This window comes from Carassius gibelio, chromosome A8 (genome assembly GCF_023724105.1).
Source record: "Carassius gibelio isolate Cgi1373 ecotype wild population from Czech Republic chromosome A8, carGib1.2-hapl.c, whole genome shotgun sequence".
Taxonomy (NCBI): domain Eukaryota; kingdom Metazoa; phylum Chordata; class Actinopteri; order Cypriniformes; family Cyprinidae; genus Carassius; species Carassius gibelio.
Genome location: NC_068378.1, coordinates 16,884,386 through 16,905,027, shown reverse-complemented (window position 1 = coordinate 16,905,027; position 20,642 = coordinate 16,884,386). Strand labels below are relative to the sequence as shown.

General features: G+C 38.5%; 2 protein-coding genes across 4 annotated transcripts; both read left to right on the top strand.

Annotated features, from left to right (window-relative positions):
• Positions 1-338: 338 nt before the first annotated feature.
• Positions 339-4,753, top strand: LOC128018661 (matrix metalloproteinase-9). The gene is made up of 13 exons (XM_052604321.1): positions 339-583; positions 716-954; positions 1,057-1,205; positions 1,290-1,418; positions 1,873-2,046; positions 2,158-2,331; positions 2,426-2,599; positions 2,679-2,834; positions 2,990-3,182; positions 3,273-3,406; positions 3,518-3,668; positions 3,779-3,882; positions 3,983-4,753. The coding sequence occupies exons 1-13, from the start codon at positions 449-451 to the stop codon at positions 4,087-4,089; spliced, it is 2,019 nt and encodes a 672-aa protein (XP_052460281.1). The 5' UTR covers positions 339-448; the 3' UTR covers positions 4,090-4,753.
• Positions 4,754-5,602: 849 nt separating this feature from the next.
• znf335 (zinc finger protein 335) lies at positions 5,603-19,637 on the top strand. 3 transcript variants are annotated; one of them, XM_052604320.1, is made up of 28 exons: positions 5,603-5,741; positions 8,551-8,749; positions 8,834-9,104; positions 9,252-9,329; positions 9,825-10,751; positions 11,469-11,612; positions 11,686-11,844; positions 11,982-12,240; positions 12,349-12,526; positions 12,720-12,832; positions 12,997-13,015; positions 13,172-13,288; positions 13,476-13,552; positions 13,646-13,806; positions 13,894-14,111; positions 14,228-14,327; positions 14,461-14,534; positions 15,220-15,503; positions 15,593-15,734; positions 15,826-16,032; positions 16,133-16,275; positions 16,430-16,569; positions 16,713-16,813; positions 16,956-17,042; positions 17,313-17,396; positions 17,490-17,555; positions 18,784-18,889; positions 18,991-19,637. In XM_052604320.1, the coding sequence occupies exons 2-28, from the start codon at positions 8,558-8,560 to the stop codon at positions 19,110-19,112; spliced, it is 4,569 nt and encodes a 1,522-aa protein (XP_052460280.1). In that variant the 5' UTR covers positions 5,603-5,741; positions 8,551-8,557; the 3' UTR covers positions 19,113-19,637. The 3 variants fall into 3 exon arrangements, with proteins under 3 accessions (XP_052460280.1, XP_052460279.1, XP_052460278.1); XM_052604319.1 differs by having other exon boundaries at positions 13,151-13,288; positions 15,596-15,734; XM_052604318.1 differs by having other exon boundaries at positions 13,151-13,288.
• The last annotated feature ends 1,005 nt before the right edge of the window (positions 19,638-20,642 follow it).

The window sequence follows — 20,642 nt, the reverse complement described above, 5'->3', positions numbered from 1 at the left end:
TTTTTTACACAAATGCAGTCATATTCATATGGACAGTTGTTTTTAAATTGTATATATATTACATATTTATGTTTATTAAATGTATTATATTTATATTCAAATATGCTTTAATACTTATGTTCATATTTTTTTTTTTTTAAGAAACTAAAGTCTTTGTTATCGTTAGTGTCTTCAAGCTTCATGTGAGGCTTTTGGAAAGCCCCTTCTTTTTGAATGGATGAAATAAATCACTCCTTTTCAGTGGGCATGCACTAGTAAGTGGGAGTGTTAAAATGACGGTGGGTGGGTGCTCAGTGACTAAGGCCAGGGGACCATATAAATACTGCCTTCAGGGCACCAGAGAAGACGGGAAGATCAGGAGAAGAAGAAACAACATTTCTTGTTCTCCCTCTTTTTCAAGTTTTTTCTTATCAAATTTGACCTTGATCAGTGACTTGAAGCACTAATCATGAGATCTGGAGTCCTGGCGTTTCTGGTTCTTGGAACCTGTTCTTTAACAGCCTGGTGTGTGCCGCTCAAATCTGTGTATGTGGCGTTCCCTCATGATGTAATCAAGAACATGACAGACGTACAGCTGGCAGCTGTGAGTATATCAAGTTTTAGTTCAATTTTTATTTTTCTTTATATTTCCTTTCAGCCATCTATTTTTGAAATCGTATATTGCAGTTGATTTTATCATTCTGTATAAATATCCTATTTAAATATTTGACTCCAGGAATACCTGAAGCGTTATGGCTACACAGATGTTCTCCAGAAGAGTGGACTGCCGGAAGACATGTCCAATTCTAAAGCACTGAGGAAGCTCCAGAGGCAGCTCGGGCTGGATGAGACCGGCTCGCTTGACAAGGCCACGGTTGATGCCATGAAGCAGCCTCGCTGTGGGGTCCCAGACATCCGCAACTATCAAACTTTCACAGGAGACCTGAAGTGGGATAGCAAGGATGTTTCATACAGGTGGGATATTATCTACACCATTGACACCTTAACTATTAATCGACACATCTCATAGGTTTGTAATGAACACGCTATATGCCATTGTGTTGTTTTGATATGCAGGGTTGTGAACTACTCACCCGACATGGACGCCTCTGTGATCGATGACGCCTTTGCCAGAGCTTTCAAAGTCTGGAGTGATGTTACCCCTCTGAAGTTCACGCGCCTCTTTGACGGCACTGCTGACATCATGATCTCCTTTGGGGTTGGAGGTGAGTTGGTTTTTGTAATACTTTAACGTTTTTCAGATTGACCACTGTTTGAATGAGTTTGACTGAGCTGTTGTTATGTTTCAGATCACGGCGATCCCTACCCTTTTGATGGGAAAGATGGGCTGCTGGCTCACGCCTATCCTCCAGGAAAGGGAATACAGGGGGATGCTCATTTTGATGATGATGAATACTGGACCCTCGGCACTGGACCAGGTGAGAATGATTCTTCAATCATATTTCAGTACACCCCATTTTCACTGTATGTATTGAATATACAGTAAGTAGTTTAAACACCATGCACCATCATATTCTCTAACAGATGCATGGGATCCATAGTGTAACATTAGCTCCCTCTACAGTTTTGAGTATATAGTATTATTAATTCATATGTGGTATACATTAGTCCTTAGATAATACATGTATAGCTCTTATTATTTGCTTTGTGTTCCAACCGATGACAATAAAAAAGCCACTTAATTCAATTTGGAAACTGAATAAAGATACTGTCTTTATAATATCACACTTAATTGTTTTCAGAAATAATGCAATGAGCTCTTATATATATATAAAAAAAATGTATAGCTCACGTCAGGTCAACATGTTTACCCCTGTATACCCTGTCTTAAAATTTGTGGAGAAGACAATGACATTGATGTGTCTCTTTCAGCGATTAAAACCTACTATGGTAACGCAGAGGGTGCACTGTGTCACTTCCCCTTCCTGTTTGAGGGAAAATCTTACTCCAGCTGCACCACAGAGGGGCGCACAGATGATCTCCCCTGGTGCGCAACCACCAAAGACTATGACAAGGACAAGATATTTGGCTTCTGCCCCAGTGAGCGTAAGTGTTCCAGTAATGGGCTTTAATTCCTTTGACCTTTAGATGTGGATTTATTTATAAATCATTTATTATTATGAGCACGGCTAACATTCTGTCTCTGTTTTCTTCCAGTTCTCTTCACATTTGGCGGGAACAGCGATGGAGCACCATGTTCTTTCCCCTTCGTGTTTCTGGGGGTGAAATATGACAAATGCACTACAGAAGGACGAAATGATGGGTATCGCTGGTGTGCCACTACAGGCAACTTTGACACTGATAAGAAGTATGGATTCTGCCCTAACAGAGGTAAGCAGCTCTCATACCTTAAGTCTGAACCCTGAAACTTTAATCAAGTCAAATATATACACATATTAAAATGCTATGATACCTCCCCTTACAGATACAGCCGTGATTGGTGGTAATTCAGCAGGTGACCCATGCCAGTTTCCGTTCACCTTCCTTGGAAACCAATACTCTGCTTGCACCAGTGAAGGGCGTGATGATGGAAGACTCTGGTGTGCAACTACCAGCAATTATGACACAGATAAAAAATGGGGATTTTGCCCTGATAAGGGTAAGTGATAATCATCTCCTTCAGGCACTATAAAAATATGAAAAGTGAGACATTGGCTAACAGGTCTTTTCTCTCACAGGATATAGTCTGTTTCTGGTGGCTGCTCATGAGTTTGGACATGCGCTTGGCTTGGACCACTCCAACATCAAAGACGCTCTGATGTATCCCATGTACAAATACATAAAGGATTTCTCTCTGAATCGTGATGATATTGATGGCATTCAGTATCTTTATGGTATTTATCCAATTAAACCGTCCATCACTTACTGATTGTTAGGGTTTACTATGTATTTTCTTATTCAAAATTCAAGATTTTTGATGTTGAAACCCCAAGAGTCTTGTACAGTTCTGGTCTTATAGCTGTATTATTTAATTGTTGTTGTTTTTCAGGATCTAATACTGGCCCTAATCCCACTCCTCCGGAGCCACAGTTCACCACTTCCTCTTCGATTCTGCCAACTAAACCCACCCCTAGTGAGAAAACAACCACTGTTCATGTAGACCCTTCACAGGATGTCTGCCAAATCAATGAATTTGATACCATCACTGAAATACAGAAAGAGCTTCATTTCTTCAAGGATGGGTATGCGCTATAATTCTGTATAATTAGAAACATGTACTAACAAATGTAACTCAGAAAACAAACTTTATTATGCTCAATTCTCTCTTAAAGGCACTACTGGAAGAACTCAAAAAAAGGAGAACGCGAAGGTCCTTTCTTGACATCTAAGAAGTGGCCTGCCCTGCCAAAGGTCATCAACACTGCCTTTGAGGACCAGCAAACACAGAAGATCTACTTTTTTGCAGGTACTTACCAGGTTGCGATATTTTGATATTATTGCCAAACATGTTCCAATTAAGATATATTAGAGGTATGTATATATATTTTTTTTTTTCAACTGTATCTCATGCACACAGGAAAACAGTTCTGGGTTTATACTGGAACTGAGGTTCTTGGACCACGTAAAATCGAGAAGCTCGGCCTGCCAAGCAGCTTGGACAAAGTGGAGGGAGCCACACAGAGAGGAAAAGGCAAGGTGCTGCTGTTTAATGGAGAGAACTTCTGGAGGTAAGTGAACCTTGCTGTAGGACTATAATGTGCAAGAGGTAATTAGAAAGTGTAAAGCTCTGTAACTGTAGTTTTCCCACAGTATTCTTACCTCTTATTTATTGTCACAGACTCGATTTAAAGGCTCAGACCATAGACAAAGGATACCCTCAATTCACTGATGCAGTTTTTGGTGGAGTTCCCCCTGATTCACATGATGTGTTCCTCTACAAGGGTAAGTGAGATTATATTAAAATGAGACAGATTAACTACTCTGATTTATCTGATCAAGCAAATGACATTTGTTTCTGCTATTTTTTTATTTTATTTTCCAGGATCCTTTTACTTCTGCCGAGAGAATTTCTACTGGAGAATGAATGCCAAAAGGCAGGTTGACCGAGTTGGTTATGTGAGGTACGACCTCCTTAAATGTGCACAGTGAAAGCATCCAACATCCTAACCTGATGACAGAGGCCTTTTTAACAGGGAAACCATTTCTCTTCCGTGTAAAATGAAGTGAGGAAGACAGAATGTATTAAATTTAAAGTCTGTTATGGAGATTTGGTCTTTAACTGTTATAGGGAAAGAACTGATTTAGCACTGAAAGGATCATAGGTACATGAAACAGGATGTTAAGCATATTTGTCTGTCAGCTTTAACGTGGTCTTATAATTTATTTTCCGCTTACTCTATAACTGCTTTGTTCATGATGAGTTTCTTAACAGCACAATGAGAGAAACTAATCTTGTTCTATAAAACTGTAATGAGGCACTGCCAGTCTAATTCTAGGAATTAAGTTTGTTTTTGTAAATGTATGAGTGGCATCACCTCAGGGAAAATTGTAGCATAAATGCATTTGTTAGCAAAGCATCATTTCTCAGTGTTGACCCCACTCATATGGTTTTTAAAGCAAAGGTTTATTTTTAGCCTTAGAGCTAATATTGAGTTGTTATTAAGTCCAGATTTTGGTGTATTGTGAAATCATTTGCCTGGTGTAAGTGATACAATACTATTAATTTAATGTTCCACATTCCACTTATTTATATTTGTATTTGTTTGTTGCATTGTGTATGATTACTCAATAAATGTGTAAACAAGACCATTCATTCCTTGTGCAACTGATCATCATTATAACTTTAAGAATCTGAAAATACTGCAAAATGCTGAATTTGTTCTATATAACAAGTTTTCACAAAAATACAAATCGGTTTGAAATGCTATTTAATATTCGAAATCGAATAACTGCAGACTATTTAAAACTGTTGCCCCACTAATATTTGACATTTAGCAGCTAGTTAATATTAAAAGATTTCAAGTGTCATATTTGTGCAGTAGCCATTAATGTACACACACACACACACAGTTGAAACTGAAATAAAATTACTGATAAAATAAATAGAAAAATTACTTTTCATATAATATTTGATACATAAATGACATAAAAAATACTGACAAAAAGAGCAGTCTCGGTGTCATTTTAATGCTGCTAAATAATTTACCAAAACTCGGTTTTCCCGATTTTCATTAATGTTACTCCTTTTTTAACGTCAAAATATGTTAGTTGTAGTTTTCGAAGAATGACAGCACATCTCATTTATATCCGCGGCACAGATTTAAAAGAATGTAAATTGACTCCTTTATAATAAATGACCCCTCTCATATTTAATCTGTGAAATAAAAATAATATTTTAGCCCTATCAAATAATTATAAATGAGAATGTTAGGATAAACAACTGGCTTCATATTAATCCGCGAGACACTCGGTGGTTTCATCCTCTGCGAGCAATAGTCCTCCAGTTCTCACCATTATTTGACAAAACACTAAAAAGATTAATCTAGATTGTCAATATTCATGTTCTGTAAATATGACATCACTTATAAAATAAATCGAGATACATTATAAAACAGATTAAGGGTTTCTCCCTCTCGTCTGTCCCCCTGGCGGATAAATGAGTTCCGGCCAGCTTTGAGGACAGGAAGCGAGGAGACGCTGATGGCGCCCGACTAGAAACCAGACCAACAATTCGCTTTCAAAGATCTATTTTATTTCGCCTCATTCGCGTGCCCGAAGAGCAACCCGATCGTCCATTCAAGGTAAGAAAAATTCCTAGCTCAAAATGATGGTGTAAAATTGTGAACAAATACAGTTTCTTCCATGATGGGCAAGAGAAAAACATTCGGGCGAACTGGCTCTCCCTGCTCGTGCAGGCCCTCGAGGTCCCCGAGCGGTTCTTCATATCGCCTGAGCGGAAAAAATAACTCGGAGCGGCGGGAGGGAAAATGGCGCTGCGCGAGCAGGCAGAACGAAGGGCAGCACACACACGCGCTAGTGTTTAGAAATTGAAACTATCAAAGAGCAGTGGCAGTCCGTGAGACGACTCGGGTGTTATATTAGCATCTGATATAGTGACATGTTCTTCATTACATTGTTGGTGTGCACAACATCAGAACGTGTAATGTTGAGCAAAAACCAGAACCCCTTTGTCATTGATAAGTTTCAGTAAAGAGAAAGACTTAATGTCCCAAGCACAACTGGACGGGTGTTCTGGTGGGGAGGGACTGATATCGGTTGAGCACATGTGAGAAATCAAACGTTTTAGATGATGTTTTCTGTAACTCGAGTGCATTTTATACCTGGACCACACTTGTGGTTTTGCTGGTAAGCTTATAATGTGCTTGAGTGACCTAGAAAGGTGCCATCACAAGACCAAGACGATAACTATTCATCCCCGGGGTAGGGATGGGTGTATCGATCCGAATTATCGATGTATCGATACTGACAAGAGTATTGAAAAATATCAATATTATTTTTGTGTTTTATTTACAAGTTTTTTTATTATTGTTATTTATCAAAATTATTTTAATAATGCGTACAACATTGCATTGGATGAATAACCGATGTCAGCGTACAGAAACAACGACAAAAAAACTTCTGTAATGTTAATGGAAATCATACACTGTCAGAATAAAAAGGTTTTTATGCATGCAACAGCCTGTCACTGGCAGTCCCTTATGAAAATTAATAATGGTTTTACTAAATTGAGTGACCATAGATCATAACTGTAGTATTTGTAGATTTGAATCATGTGTAAACAAAAAAACATTTGAACCACATGTAAACAAAAATATAACCTAATAAGTTACAATTAAGGTGCATTGAATGTTAAAATGTATTTTAAACAAAGTTAGGTGGTAATCATTATCCATTTTCCTAGTAATTTAATAATTTTGTAAATTTCATAATTTAAAAGTTAAGTTCTGAAGTATCATTATTGATGATATTTACTTGAAAAATATCGGTATCGTATCGAAAACAAAATAAGTGATATTGCCACTGATCTATAATACAGTTATATATATGGATCAGTGGGTATTGCCCATCCCTACCCTGGGAGAATTTGACACTACTGCAGGGTATGAAATAACAATAAAGCAATGCAACACAAAATATAAAATGCATGGGACATTCTGAAATGCTTAATGTGGGTCAATGTACTAAAACACTGACACTGGAGGGACAAATTCAGTACTGCATAATTAATAAAGCATACTGTTTACAGACAAGCCCAGAATAGAAAAAATCCATAGAAAAAATGCTTATAATGATTTGAAAAAAATATATATATAAAAAGGCCAAATTCAATATACAGCTTATTAATAAAATATTCTACATACAGGAATGCAGCTAAGCCGAGAAAAAAAGCAGAAAGCTCTTAAATGCCATTATAAAGAAAAATGTGGGTTAATGAAGACCTTTTCATACTGCTATCTTCTTCCATTAAGCCACATTAAACCTTTTCTTCATAATGGTTTTCTATGGGGGAGAAAAACTGATGTGCATTTTAGAGTTCATATTCTGATTTATGGAATGCCAAATCTGAAAACAAAATAGAAATAAATAAATACATAAATATACAAAGAAATGTAAAAAAAAAAAAAAAAAAAAGGAAAAATGTGTGTGTGTGTGTGTATATATATATATATATATATATATATATATATATATATATATATATATATATATATATATATATATATATATATATATATACAAACAAATGAAAGTAATGGAATACTAAAAAAAAAAAAATATGCAAACTATACTTTTATTTCCCTATTTATGTATATATTTTTTCCACATGTAGTTATTTTTTCCCTTTATTTATTTCTAAATTTAGTGATTTATTATTATTATTATTATTATTTTAATAAATAGCAATGAGTCAGAGTAGGCAAATTGTAAGCTTTGAGGCCGCATGGACACCTTGTGGTGCCCAAATGAAATACAATAATTGTACATGACTTGCTTGTTGATCTAAATGTCCAGTGCGGCTAAAATCTCATATCACCAGTGAAGACATTTAATATCAATATCAAGGAACCACTGTGGCCTCAGATCTTACTCCTCGCCTCGATTGATTTTCCTGCCGTAAAACTCACCCTCCTCATTACCCTACAGACAAAGAAAATACATTTGAAAATAACAAAATGTAGGAATAAGTAAATGTAAAAATCAATATATAAATAAATAGGTAAATTAAATAAATACAAGTGTATTGTTCTGTTCATGTTCATTAATAAATGAACTAACATTAACTAATAGACCAATATTCTAAAGTGTTACCTGTTTCTTTTTACTTGAGTCCAAAGTTAAAAATAAAACAGTATAAGCTTTAAACTTTAAAATATACTTAATATAAATATTCAAATATTGACCTTCCACAAAATCACGTTAATAAATCAAAATTCACATATATATTTTTTAAAATTTTTCAATAAAATGATTAAACTTCATTACACTTTTCACGCTTGTCCACTCATCGGCCATGCCCTTGAATGTTTCATGTAGGAGACAATGTCCAATTTAGTGCTGTATTACTGAGAGTCAGACACTTTCCCACAGAGCAGAGATGGACTCTGAGGAGATGGAGGTGGAGAGCAGCAGCGATGTGGGGCATTCTGGGATGGAGGAGCCGTCGGAGAGCGGGATGGGCATGGAGTCTTCAGAAGCCATGTCTGCTGATAGCAGCGATGCGGCGGCTCCTCCTGCCACGGCCCCAGAATCAGACTGTCACGTAGGACAGAGCTCTGAGGGAATTGTGGTAAGACAGTCAACCCACACATTTATATCTCCGCGTGTAAGTGTGTAATTCACATCAAGGTTAATTTTTTGTGATGCACTTTAGGTTTTTATCCCGGAGACAAGCTCCAGTACAGATGTGCGAAGAGTTAATCTCCCAGACTCCTCTTCTGTGGCCCAGTCAACCAGTGTGTCAAGCGTCTCCACAGTGACACAGTCGGTCCTGGTGTCAGAGTCTGTCCAGGTCCTGGTCCACTCCAGTGCTGTCTCTGAAGGAGGAATGATGGTTTCTGATTCCACCGCTTCCACATCCTCTGATCTCGGTTCAGCTATTGACAAGATCATTGAATCCACCATTGGACCCGACATCATGAATGGTACAGAAACCTCTTGCCTCTCCTTTTATATCACACCCAAAGTATGATAAAAGGACAATGTCTACCAGTTTAATATGGTAAACATTGTCATCTTTATGTTTATGTAGTATTCAATATAAATACTGTGTTTCTATACCTATTTTGCAGGATGTATTGCAGTTACAAGTGCAGAGGATGGTAGTGCAGAGACCACACAGTATCTGATACTCCAAGGTCCTGATGACGGTACGAAAGATCCCTAGAGTTTGAGATTAAGGGCTGTATGTAAAATTGCATACTCCATGAGTAGGTGCTTCTTTTGAAATAAGTGTTTAAAAACAGTGTGTTCCAAATGGGCCTTGGAGACAGAAAGGTTAAGATTAACTATGCTGAATGACCAAATCCTTTTCAACATTTCAAATTGACTTAAAGGGATAGTCTGTGTAAAAATGAAATTACTCACCCTCTTTCCATTTCAAACCTGTATGTAAAAAACCATATTTTGAGGAATGCTGGGACCTGAATAGTTTCAGGTCCCATTGACTTCCACTGAAGGGACAAAAATAGAATGGAATCAGTGGGAACCAAAACTGTTTAGTTACCAACGTTCTTCAAAATATCCTCTTTTGTGTTGCATAGAAGAAAATGCATACAGATTTAGAACAACATGAGTAAATAATGCTGAAAGAGGGGTAGTTCTTGGATGTTCAAATATCCGTTCCCTTTGTTCACTGTGTATAGGAGCTCCTATGGTGGCTCAGATGTCTTCCTCTGCACTGTCAAGCCGCATTGCCGTTGAAGCACTTGCTGATGGACCCACCTCAACGTGCTTGGACCAGGCAGACCTGTCAGATAACCCGCAGGGCAGTGTGGAACCCGACCAGCCTGGACACTCCGGATACCGTGAGCACGACGATGGCAGCAGCAGCTGCAGTCGCCCAGACCAGCCGCAGCATTCCCAGTACACAGAGTGGAGTGGAGAAGAAGACCCAGACCAGACCAGAGAGGCCCGCTACATCGAGTGCTCAGGAGCTGAACCAGACCAGACCCCACGTCATTCAGGGGTCACCAACTACAATATGGCCGACTCGGAAGAACCTCTTGGGCGTTACGCAGCAGAGTGCAGTGGTACGAACAGTAGCCCTCAGAGGCGTTCGTTTTGCTCCTCCCGGTACGTCGTGGAGTGCAGTGATGACTACGTGGAGTACAGTGCCGAGGGTGTGGAGCGGCCGCAGCATTCACGGTATATCGACAGCAGCATGGATGATAGGGAGCATGTCTCAGCATCAGAGCAGGAAGGAAGCGCGGTAGACGAGCCCCAGCACTCCTATCTGCCCCAGGGCTCACTATATGCCGACGAGGGTGCAGTTCGGCACTCACTGGCTGACACAGTGGGATCCCAGCTCACTGATCAAATGGACTGCAATGATAACTTGCCCTGCCCATACATAAGTAGCAGTGGGACATATTCCACCCATCCAGAGCCTGAAGTGGTGGAGTCTGGGGTGGTGGTTGAGTCTGGGCACAGAACCCCAAACATGGCTGAGCTAGAGGAAATGATGGAGGTGGTGATCGTACAGCAGTTTAAGTGTAAGATGTGCCCGTATAAAAGTGTCTCCAAGGATACGCTCATCAACCACATGAGAGACAAACACTTTAAACCACCAGGTAAAGTACGAGGTGTTAATTTTGTCTTTTTCAAATGTAAATTCAAATCTTAGTTTTTAATATCTGCCCCTGTGCAAAATGGAGTAATACTTTATGCTTAAGAAAATGTATTTGAAACTTTAAGGGCACATGATGGCCACAAAGGCTTTTTAGTCAAATCGTGTCAAAATATATTTATTTAGCACATTTAAAAGCAGCAGAACTGGAAATTGGAAATTGAGCAGCAAATAATGCAAGCTTCATCAACATCTCATGTAAACCATCTCTAAAAATACAATAGTGTCATAATTGAGATCATGTCAGTTCAGTGTTGGTTCAGTTCAGTTCAATAATTGTGTAAAGTTAATCAGTTTTAAGTTTGATTCAGGTACAATTAGCTCTACAGAAAACATCATCCAGCTCAAGTTCAGTTCATCTTCTGTTCTCATACGTTAATGTCAGTGCAGTCAAACTGATATTATAACTGAATATTAAGAGTCTGTTAAACCCTAACTAAGCAAACCAGAGGCAAGGGTGGAAAGGACCCCAAAACCTATCAAGTGACAGAAATGGAGAAAAAAACTTTGGGAGAAACGAGACTCACTTGTAGGGCCAGTTCTTCTCTGGCCTCACTTAACAAACAAAAGTACAATAACTTAAAACAAAAAATAGGGACGTCTTGCTTATGTATGCAGTTCTGTTAAGATGCTCTTGTTCAGAATTTGTTATCTCATGTAGGTGTTCCGGGCCAAAAGAAACGTGGGCGGGGGCGTCCTCGAAAATCCGAGAGTAGGGCGCGAGCGGTCCCTGAGGTCAAGAAGGAGGAGCCTCCAGAAGAGGAAGAAGATGACATCATTGATGCAGGCGCTCTTGATGATCAAGGTCAGTGGAGAGCAGTTTGCATACTCTATATTTCATTTCCTTTTTTTAATTATTTTTTATTATCTGCATTCAGGTGACAGTGATTATAAGCCAGCTGATGAAGAGGCCAGGTCCAGATTGGCTTCCAGTCACTGCACTCCTCCTCCTTCCTGCTCTTCATCCTCTTCCTCATCCTCACGGAAACGGCCCCGCAGGATAGTGGGGCCACCCCGCAAATTCCTTCCTGACTCAGGTCTTAAGCTTTTCAGGTCTAAGAAGTTGAATAAAATATTACATTTAAAACACACTAACATTCAAGTCATAAATCTACTTCACAACTTATCTCATAGATCTGAGATAACTCTTATTTTCACCTTTGCATGAAACAAGAGTCAGTAGCGGCTTCTCAAACAAACAATGCAGAGGACCCTCAAGCTCCTGAAGAAGCAAGTTCCTCTGGACTGGAGAATGGATCTTCCTCTCTATCCAATGGGTCAGCAGTGGAACCAGTCGTCAGCCAGTCAGATTCAGAAAACAAAGATCCCTCGTCAAACACAGGCCCTGATGATCTGGAGTTTTTGCCCAAAAAACGAGGCCGGCCTTCTAAGAGATTCCTTCAAAAGAAGTACAAAAAGTTCATGAATCGCAAGTAAGTAATACCCATGCTATTCTTTGATCATCCATGTCTTGTCTGTTGGACACAAAATCTTATCTTAGAAATCCTTATCCATTTTTAAACACTCATTTAACTTTTTAGCAAGTACTACAGATCCCTCAAGCCTCTGCTAAGGCCTCATAACTGCTGGATCTGTGGTTCTCGCTTTCTGTCGCAAGAGGATCTCAGATTCCATGTAGATTCTCATGAGGGAAATGATCCTGAATGCTTTAAGTGCCTGCAGTGCAGCTACCGCTGCAAACGGTGGTCCTCACTGAAGGTAAGAACTAGATTCCTTCATCTGACAATCTATAAATCCATAAAAATGTATTTTATTCACTTTTATTAGTTAAATTATTAGGTATTTGTAAAGTTTTAGTTTGTTTGTTTTTTATATTAAATTTGAAATGTTTGTGTAATATGTGCTAATGTCTAATGTATATAACTATAAAATTGATGTATTTGTCCTTTAGGAGCACATGTTCAATCATGAAGGTACGAAACCATACAAATGTGAGGTGTGTGATTACTCCAGTGTTTATAAGAAAGACGTGATCCGGCACTCAGCTGTCCACAACAAAAGCAAGTAAGAATTCAGCACGCTTCCTTTTCATGAATCGATTGTTGTGAATTTTATTTTGTCAAACCCCTTGAGGTCATCTATATAAATTTTTTTTTATTAATTTCACATTTACACACGACATAACATGTCTAAAGTGTTAATTAATGGTCTTTTTTCCTCTCCTTTAGGAGTCGGAAGACAGACATGGTGAGGTCAAAGATGTGAACCATATGTGAACAAACAATCATTCATGTTTAAAGGAAATTGTCTTTATTGACATGATGTATCAGATAAAGTTAGCTTAGAGTTGTTTGATAGGGATAGCTTTTTATGCAACAGCAGTCTTGTGTCAAACCTTCACAGGTTCCTAAAGTGTCCGAATTTCCATGCCCCATCTGCTGTCGAGTGTACCCCATGCAGAAACGCCTGACGCAGCACATGAAGACACACAGCACAGAGAAACCTCACATGTGTGACAAGGTAAAGTTCTTCTTTAAATTTTGTTAATTAAACTAGTTTTGATGAATCGGTAAATAAGCCTTAGCACATTGTCGCTAACACAGATAAAAAAAGTCACTGTGATCTATATTGGCTTACAATGTTTTTGTGAAATGTAGCCCTGTATATCTGCCATGTTCACACTAGTATAAATGTGTTTGCTTTGCAGTGTGGGAAATCCTTCAAGAAGCGCTACACTTTTAAAATGCATCTTCTCACACACATACAGAATTGTGGCAACAGCATGTAAGTGAGATGTCTGTTCCTCTTAAAAACTGAACTCCACTGTGAAACATAAAGTAAAGTAAAGCTTGCTATTTTTCATTTCTCCTGCATCAGGTTTAAGTGTGAGTTCTGTGAGTACACCTGCAATGACAAAAAGCACCTGCTTAATCACCAGCTGTCCCACACCAGCGACAAACCGTTCAAATGCGAAGAGTGCAAGTACTCCACGAGTAAAGAGGATTTCCTGGTGTCCCACATTGCCATTAAACACACTGGTGAGTTGTGTAATCATTAGAACGTTAAATTGTTTGGCAGAAGGAAGGTGTTCTGAAGATACCTGTCCGTCTTCACCATCTGATCAGGTGAAAAGCCCTTCTCATGCGACATGTGCCACTTCACGACCAGACACAGGAAGAATCTGCGGCTGCATGTGCAGTGTCGCCATCCCGAGGCCTTCGATGAGTGGAGCCAATCCCACCCAGAAGAGCCAATTCGCCGGCGCCAGACGCCTGCTTTCAGTATGCAGCAGATTGAGGAGCTGAGATTACAGAACGAAACCAATGGATTTCAAGAGACCATTGTAAGTACATGGATATGCCTTTTAAAGCCCTTGTATCTGAACTGAAGAAAATCCCAACATCTCCATATACGTATATATTACGTATATATATATAATATTCGTTTTTACAACTAAAGGTAACAGTGGACCCCATTACTTTCCAAACCATGGAGACCTTAGAGAACACATCTGTATCTCAAGATGAACTGGGAAACACTACCATCATTTATGAGGAAGGTCAGTAGAAAAGTGATCAGTGGGTCAGTGATTGGACCAACTTAAAATATTTGGTTGGTGTGGTTATGAATATCATTCACCTTATTAATATTAAGCTTACAGTGTTACATTGAATCTTTACCCTCTCTCACAGCCCAGACTACAGACCTCTCAGCCCAGAATGCTCTCGATCTGCTGCTAAACATGAGGAACGCCAGAGAACTGCAGGTACTGTACTGAAACACTCGCATCATCTCCTCGAATATAAAATAATATTATAAATACATAATGTGTATGACATACTTTCTATTTAAGTGTACAGATTTCAGATGCAACTCTACAAAACGCCAAAAAAGCTATTTTAGGGTTACATTTATAGTAAAATAACAAAAATATATATTAAGTACTTTCCATTAAACATATCTGGATTGGTTCTGTTAGTTGAATGTATAACGGGCCTACGTTATAAGAAAAGCAAAGTAAAAAAATAAATAAATATAGGTAAATATTCTTATATAAGGTTGTTATATTTTTACTATAACAATAAGCAATAAAACGTATTATAGAAAACAATAAAAAATGTTTTGCGATGGAGTATTACAAAGTATAAATTATTTAAAAACAGATTCATCAGAGATGCTTTACACACAATACTTAGCTGGTTGAATTACAAGATTATTTTTGCCAAAAGCCGGCAAATTGTAGATCATGTACAATGCAATAAATATTTAGTAATTATTAGTTATCCATAATATCAGCCTCTTTATTATTATAGATGATTATATTTCTTCATCTATATCTCTTAAACTCCTCACTATGTTGAACTGAAATGATGTGACTATATAAATATATTCTATATTTATCTATCACCCAGATTTTTTATTTTCTGTGATAAACTGATCACTCTTCTCAGGTGGCAGTGTTGAAACCAGATGGTAAGACCCTGGAGACGGGTTCATGGACCGGAGCTGGCTCTGGGAGTGAGAGCTCGTCCTTGCAGCCTCAAAAGATCGTCACATTCCATGTGTCAGAGAACGGGGACACTCTGGTGCAGGAGGCGTTTGAGACCGCTACAGGGACCATGGAGCAAGAGGAGACAACAGGTGTGTCGCAGGAGGTGACACAGATTGGCATCGGTACATATGAGGGAGCAGATTTCAGTGTGGTGGAGCAAGCTTCTGAAGAAACGACACACAGGTACTACCGAATGTCAAAAACACCCACTGTAAAGCCTTTAACATGATATAAATCCTTTAAGATGATCCTAAAAGATGTGCGTTTGGCAGCAGTTTAGAGGAGCCCTCAGAAGAGCCTCAGATCATGGAAGTGAGCACCGAGCCCTTGTCCATCTCTACACCTCTCAAAGAGAATAAAGAGAAGTTTTATTTGAGCTCAAGCTTGACAGATGGAGTCCTGCAGCAGGTAGAGGTGAGACTCGGTTTTGTTACTTCACAGGTGGAATAACTAATTGTGCTCCCTCTCAGTGGATAGATTCACTGACAACATTCTCCTCCTGCAGCTGAGCAGTGAAGCTCCAGGTTCCCCTTCCCTGTGTCCATCACCCACTTCTCAACAGCTCAACACCAAACGCTTCTCCTGCCGCATCTGCATGGAGGCTTTCCACGGCCGCTCAGACATGGAGAACCACAAGAGGGCGCACATAGACCCCAAAACATTCAAATGCCCCGACTGTGACTTCACAGCACCTTCTTGGCCAGAAGTCAAGGTGTGTTGGTCATGTTTTAAATCAGTGCCTATGAGTTTTTCTGAACTTTTTCTACTTGTGTTAAGTACTTTTCACAGTATGTCTATTTTTATCATTCTAGTCTCACATGGCCATGCACGCATATTTGAGGCCTCATAAATGCAACAGCTGCAGTTTTGCCTCTAAAAACAAGAAAGACCTGAGACGCCACATGATGACACACACCAACGAAAAGCCTTACGCCTGTCAAGTCTGTGGCCAAAGGTAAGGAAGCAATTGTGAAATTATCATTACAAAGAAAATTAGAGAATTGTGGTGTTTACATTACTGGCTAAACAACACTTCCACTACTTGATGTAAGCAAGGCGCATGCACGCAGACCTCCGCAACCTCTCAGTGCTCTGAGTTTCTCTTTAAGGTTTAACCGGAACGGCCATCTGAAGTTCCACATGGAGAGGCTTCACACTCAGGAACCCTCGCCCCGGAAAACCCGCTCGGTCCCCTCTCAGCAGACCATCATCGTCAATAGTGATGAAGAAGCTTTAGCCACACTGCAGAGTAAGTACTGTCTCTGATAGTTAGACTCTATTTTGTTTATTTAGACATAATAGATTCACACAGTACTGTTCGGATTGTTTGACATTGTCATTTGTTATTTTTACTTAAGCTTTTATAATATTTCTTTTTCCTGTGTTGTTCAGATCTGCAGGCCGGTCAGGCAGTCATCAGTCCGGAGAGACTGCAGCAGGCTTTGGGTCAGGAACACATCATTGTGGCTCAGGATCAGACTCTTTCTGACCAGGTATTGCACATTTGCTTCTCATTCGCATCCTCAATGTGATCGACTCTTTTTGGCCAATTATAGAGCAGCTTATTAAATTTGAATGTATGTGTAATGTAGAGGGTTTGGTATCTTGTTTTTGACAAAATTCTATATTTCTCAGGAGGAAGCAACATATATTCAACAGATCACAACAGTAGATGGACAGACGGTACAACACTTAATGACTGGAGACAATCAGGTCACTGAGGTACGACTCATTTTACAACTGAGGCTTTATTCAGAAAACCAGCAAAAAATTATATATGCACTACAGTTAAACTTTTGGAGTTTTTTTTTTTTACACTTTCATATATTTATAAAAAAATCCTTAAAAAAACTTTTGAGCTGTAGTGTGTGTGTGAGTGTTTGTGTGAGTGTGAGTGAGTGTGTGTGTGTGTGTGTGTATAATCAGCAAACAAATTCAAGACCTTAATTTGTACTCCTGTTGAATGCCCTCTTCTGTCCTGTACTTTCTCAGGTCCAGTATATCATCTCTCAGGATGGAGTTCAGCACCTGCTCCCACGGGAGTATGTGGTGGTATCTGAAGGAAACCACATTCAGGTTAGTATAAGCTCTTTCTGTTTTTCTGGTATGTAGGATGTTATAGTTATAGTATAATTCTGACAAAAAAAAAAATCTGATTGTGAATTGCAGATGGAGGATGGGCGGATTGCTCACATTCAGTACGAGCATGATGGAACGTTTCTGCAGGAGCAACAGGTTGAAGCCAGAGCAGAATACAAACATGTTTTATGTTTTATATATATACACCGTATTTTCCAGACTATAAGTCACACTTTTTTATAGGGGTGCTCCGATCACGATCGGCCGATACTACACAGAGCCGTTGTTAATAGAGAAGATGCGCAAATCACGTTAATTTTCAGCGTTTATTGGCGCATCTTCTCAGTTAACAATGGCTCTGTGTAGTAACAGCTGCTCTATGTGAAATCACGCACCTGATGGAATTAACCGCTGATTAGAAAACCGGCTTTACTGACGAGATGCGCATTAACGATCGGCCGATCGTGATCAGAGCACCCCTACTTTTTTTTCATAGTTTGGCTGGTCCTACGATTTATAGTCAGGTGCGACTTATGCAGAACCTGATTTTACCAAGTGAGACATGTTCCTGGGACAACATCTTTGGTGTCCCTGGAACAACATTGTTTTTAACCAATCAGATTTGAAGAACCAGTTTATAGATTTTGTGAAGTTTACGCTTAAAATCACTGTTTGTTGCTTGTACATCAGTGTCATTCATCTATCATTTCCTCTGATTTTAGGGATTACTCATGGTTAGGGTTAGGTTTAGGTGTAGGGAAATGGTCAAGAATATATTTTTCGAGTAAAATGTTGTTCTAAAACATTCATGTCATTTCATTAAAATAGCATTTAGAATCTAAATGCTATTTTAATGAAATGACATGAATGAGAAACATAATATCATTCACACATCTAACTCGGCAAAATCAGGACTTGGCGACTTGGCGAAGAGAAAAGAGCCAAGACAAATGAACCAAGAGAAAACATTACCACCAGAGGGCGCTCTATGAAATATTATTAAAATTTAAAATAACTGTTCTATTCTGTTCTATTTTAATATCTTTTTAAATGTAATTTATTCCTGTAATGGTAAAGCTGAATTTTAGCAGTAATTGCTCTAGTCTTCAGTTGCACATGGTCTTTCAGAAATCATTCTAATATTCAGATTATTATTAGTATTGAGTGCTTAATATTTTTGTTGAAAACATGCAAATTTTTTCCAGTATTGTTTGATAAATAGAAAGCTGAAAAGAACGTAATATATTGAAGTGGTAATCTTGGTTTAACAGTGTAATAGTCTGAACTGTCACTTTTTTAGTAATTTAACAGTGAATAAGAATGAGCTGCATGATCATTATCTCAAGCTGGTTCAAGTGTAAATCTGTTCTGTGTCGTGTGTCAGATTGCCCTGTCTCAGGATGGACAGATCCAGTACGTCCCCATCACTGCCGAGCAGCAGATTGTCGACCCTGAGGACCTGGAGGCAGCCGCCCATTCCGCTGTCACTGGTATGCCCTTACACCTTCACACTTAGGTTTATTCACTCACAGCGCCAATAACAAACACCTTCTGGTGATTTGTTGGTGATTTGTCTGGTTTGTGTGTGCAGCTGTTGCAGACGCAGCCATGGCTCAGACTCAGACGGTTTACACCGAGGCCACACCTGAACAACTGGAGCAGCTGCAGCAGCAGGGCATCCAGTATGACGTCATCACTTTTACTGAGCAGTAGAAACAAGACACAAACAGAGATTCATCTGAAGCCCGTCTCCGCTTCAGATGACTGCAGTGGATACTAAGTAACAAAATTGTTTCACAGACTTAAATTGTTCAGTAAGCGGGTGAATGTACAGTTAGATCCTCTCTGAAAAGGAGACGACTCTTGCCTTTGTAAATATTTAAAGCAGTTTATCTTTTTGTGCCTACAGTGTTTTGCCTTGTAATGAAAAAGAAACACGAAAGCCAAGAGCAGCCTGTATAGAGAATCCATGTATTTAATTCTATATGTTGCTGTGATGTACTACAATGGATGCTACTTCAGTGACAGTGTGTAAACCGTAGACTGGAGGATTGAGGTCCTAGCCATAGCTAAAGTGCTTATATAAGGGAGGGTTGATTATTTATATTCATTTTACATAAAATGTGACGTTTCATCATTAGCTTTTTAAGTTTTAGAGGTTTGCTTTTTCTTTCAGATGGCTACAGAAAGGAACCTAAAATGTATATCAAATCAATCAAATAAACCTCTTTATCTGAACTAAGCGTTGGTTTTCTTAAATTCATCTCGCTACTGATTTTACAAAGCTGTTGCACATGACACAGGGGAGCTGAAAATAATACAACATACATATATACACGCACAATTTTAGACATTAAGAAGAGGTCTTGCTGTCTTTTTCAACATCTTAGAAATGAATGCATAGCTGTGTGAGGTTAAAAGAAATATTTCTGATGTATCAGAAGTATGAATATTGTTACTTTCAATGTATTATATGCTATATGTTTGTCATGCTTATTTGGAGATGATATTCTTATAATTATTAAATAATAAATTGTGAAATAATGATTATATTATTGACTGTAAGACTTAAAGAATCTCAGTGTGGCATAAACACATCTCTCCTACTACAGATATCCTCCATCAAACCAGCACTCTGGCCCTCTTTTTCTCCCTCCACAGCCAATGCAGAGAAATTCAGGTGAATTTTGTCACATAGCTGATATGAAGCCTTAAAATTCTAACTCTTAAAGAGACATTTCACCCCACAATTCTGACATTTTCTGAAAGTCATGTTCTCTAACTGTAAAATTTTTTAGACTAGCATGTCCTTTGAAAGGTTGTAGCAGATTCAAAAGTTCTGTGACAGCAGCTTGAAAAACATCTACTGGCTCATTCTTCGTGTGTAGTACATTACAGATTCATCAATAAAACAAAATAAATTCTAATCTATAATAAAATAATTTATTAATATATATTCACATAGAGATAATGTTCTTGTTAATGTTTACTAATGACCTTACTAAACGTTACCTAATGATTAACATAACATATGATTATTTAATGTAAATTGAAATGCTTACAAATGTCAGCTAATGTTGTTTGTTGTGTAGACCTCTATTTACACATCTTAACAAATAATCTATTAATTACTTGTTCATGTTTGTGCAGTACCCAGTCTGAAGTGGACATTATTCATCATTTGCAAATGTTTGTCAATGTTTAGTAATCATTAGTAACTTTATGAGAAGTCATCTCGATGGC

What these genes read in the sequence shown, in the direction of transcription:
- LOC128018661 (XM_052604321.1), top strand. Translation starts at nt 449, where the DNA reads ATGAGATCTGGAGTCCTGGCGTTTCTGGTTCTTGGAACCTGTTCTTTA. An exon ending in GATCTCCTTTGGGGTTGGAG is followed by an intron (nt 1,206 to 1,289) that starts GTGAGTTGGTTT and finishes GTTATGTTTCAG; the next exon opens with ATCACGGCGATCCCTACCCT. An exon ending in TGGCATTCAGTATCTTTATG is followed by an intron (nt 2,835 to 2,989) that starts GTATTTATCCAA and finishes GTTGTTTTTCAG; the next exon opens with GATCTAATACTGGCCCTAAT.
- znf335 (XM_052604318.1), top strand. Translation starts at nt 8,558, where the DNA reads ATGGACTCTGAGGAGATGGAGGTGGAGAGCAGCAGCGATGTGGGGCAT. An exon ending in AACCTCACATGTGTGACAAG is followed by an intron (nt 13,289 to 13,475) that starts GTAAAGTTCTTC and finishes TTTGCTTTGCAG; the next exon opens with TGTGGGAAATCCTTCAAGAA. An exon ending in ATCAGACTCTTTCTGACCAG is followed by an intron (nt 16,814 to 16,955) that starts GTATTGCACATT and finishes TATATTTCTCAG; the next exon opens with GAGGAAGCAACATATATTCA.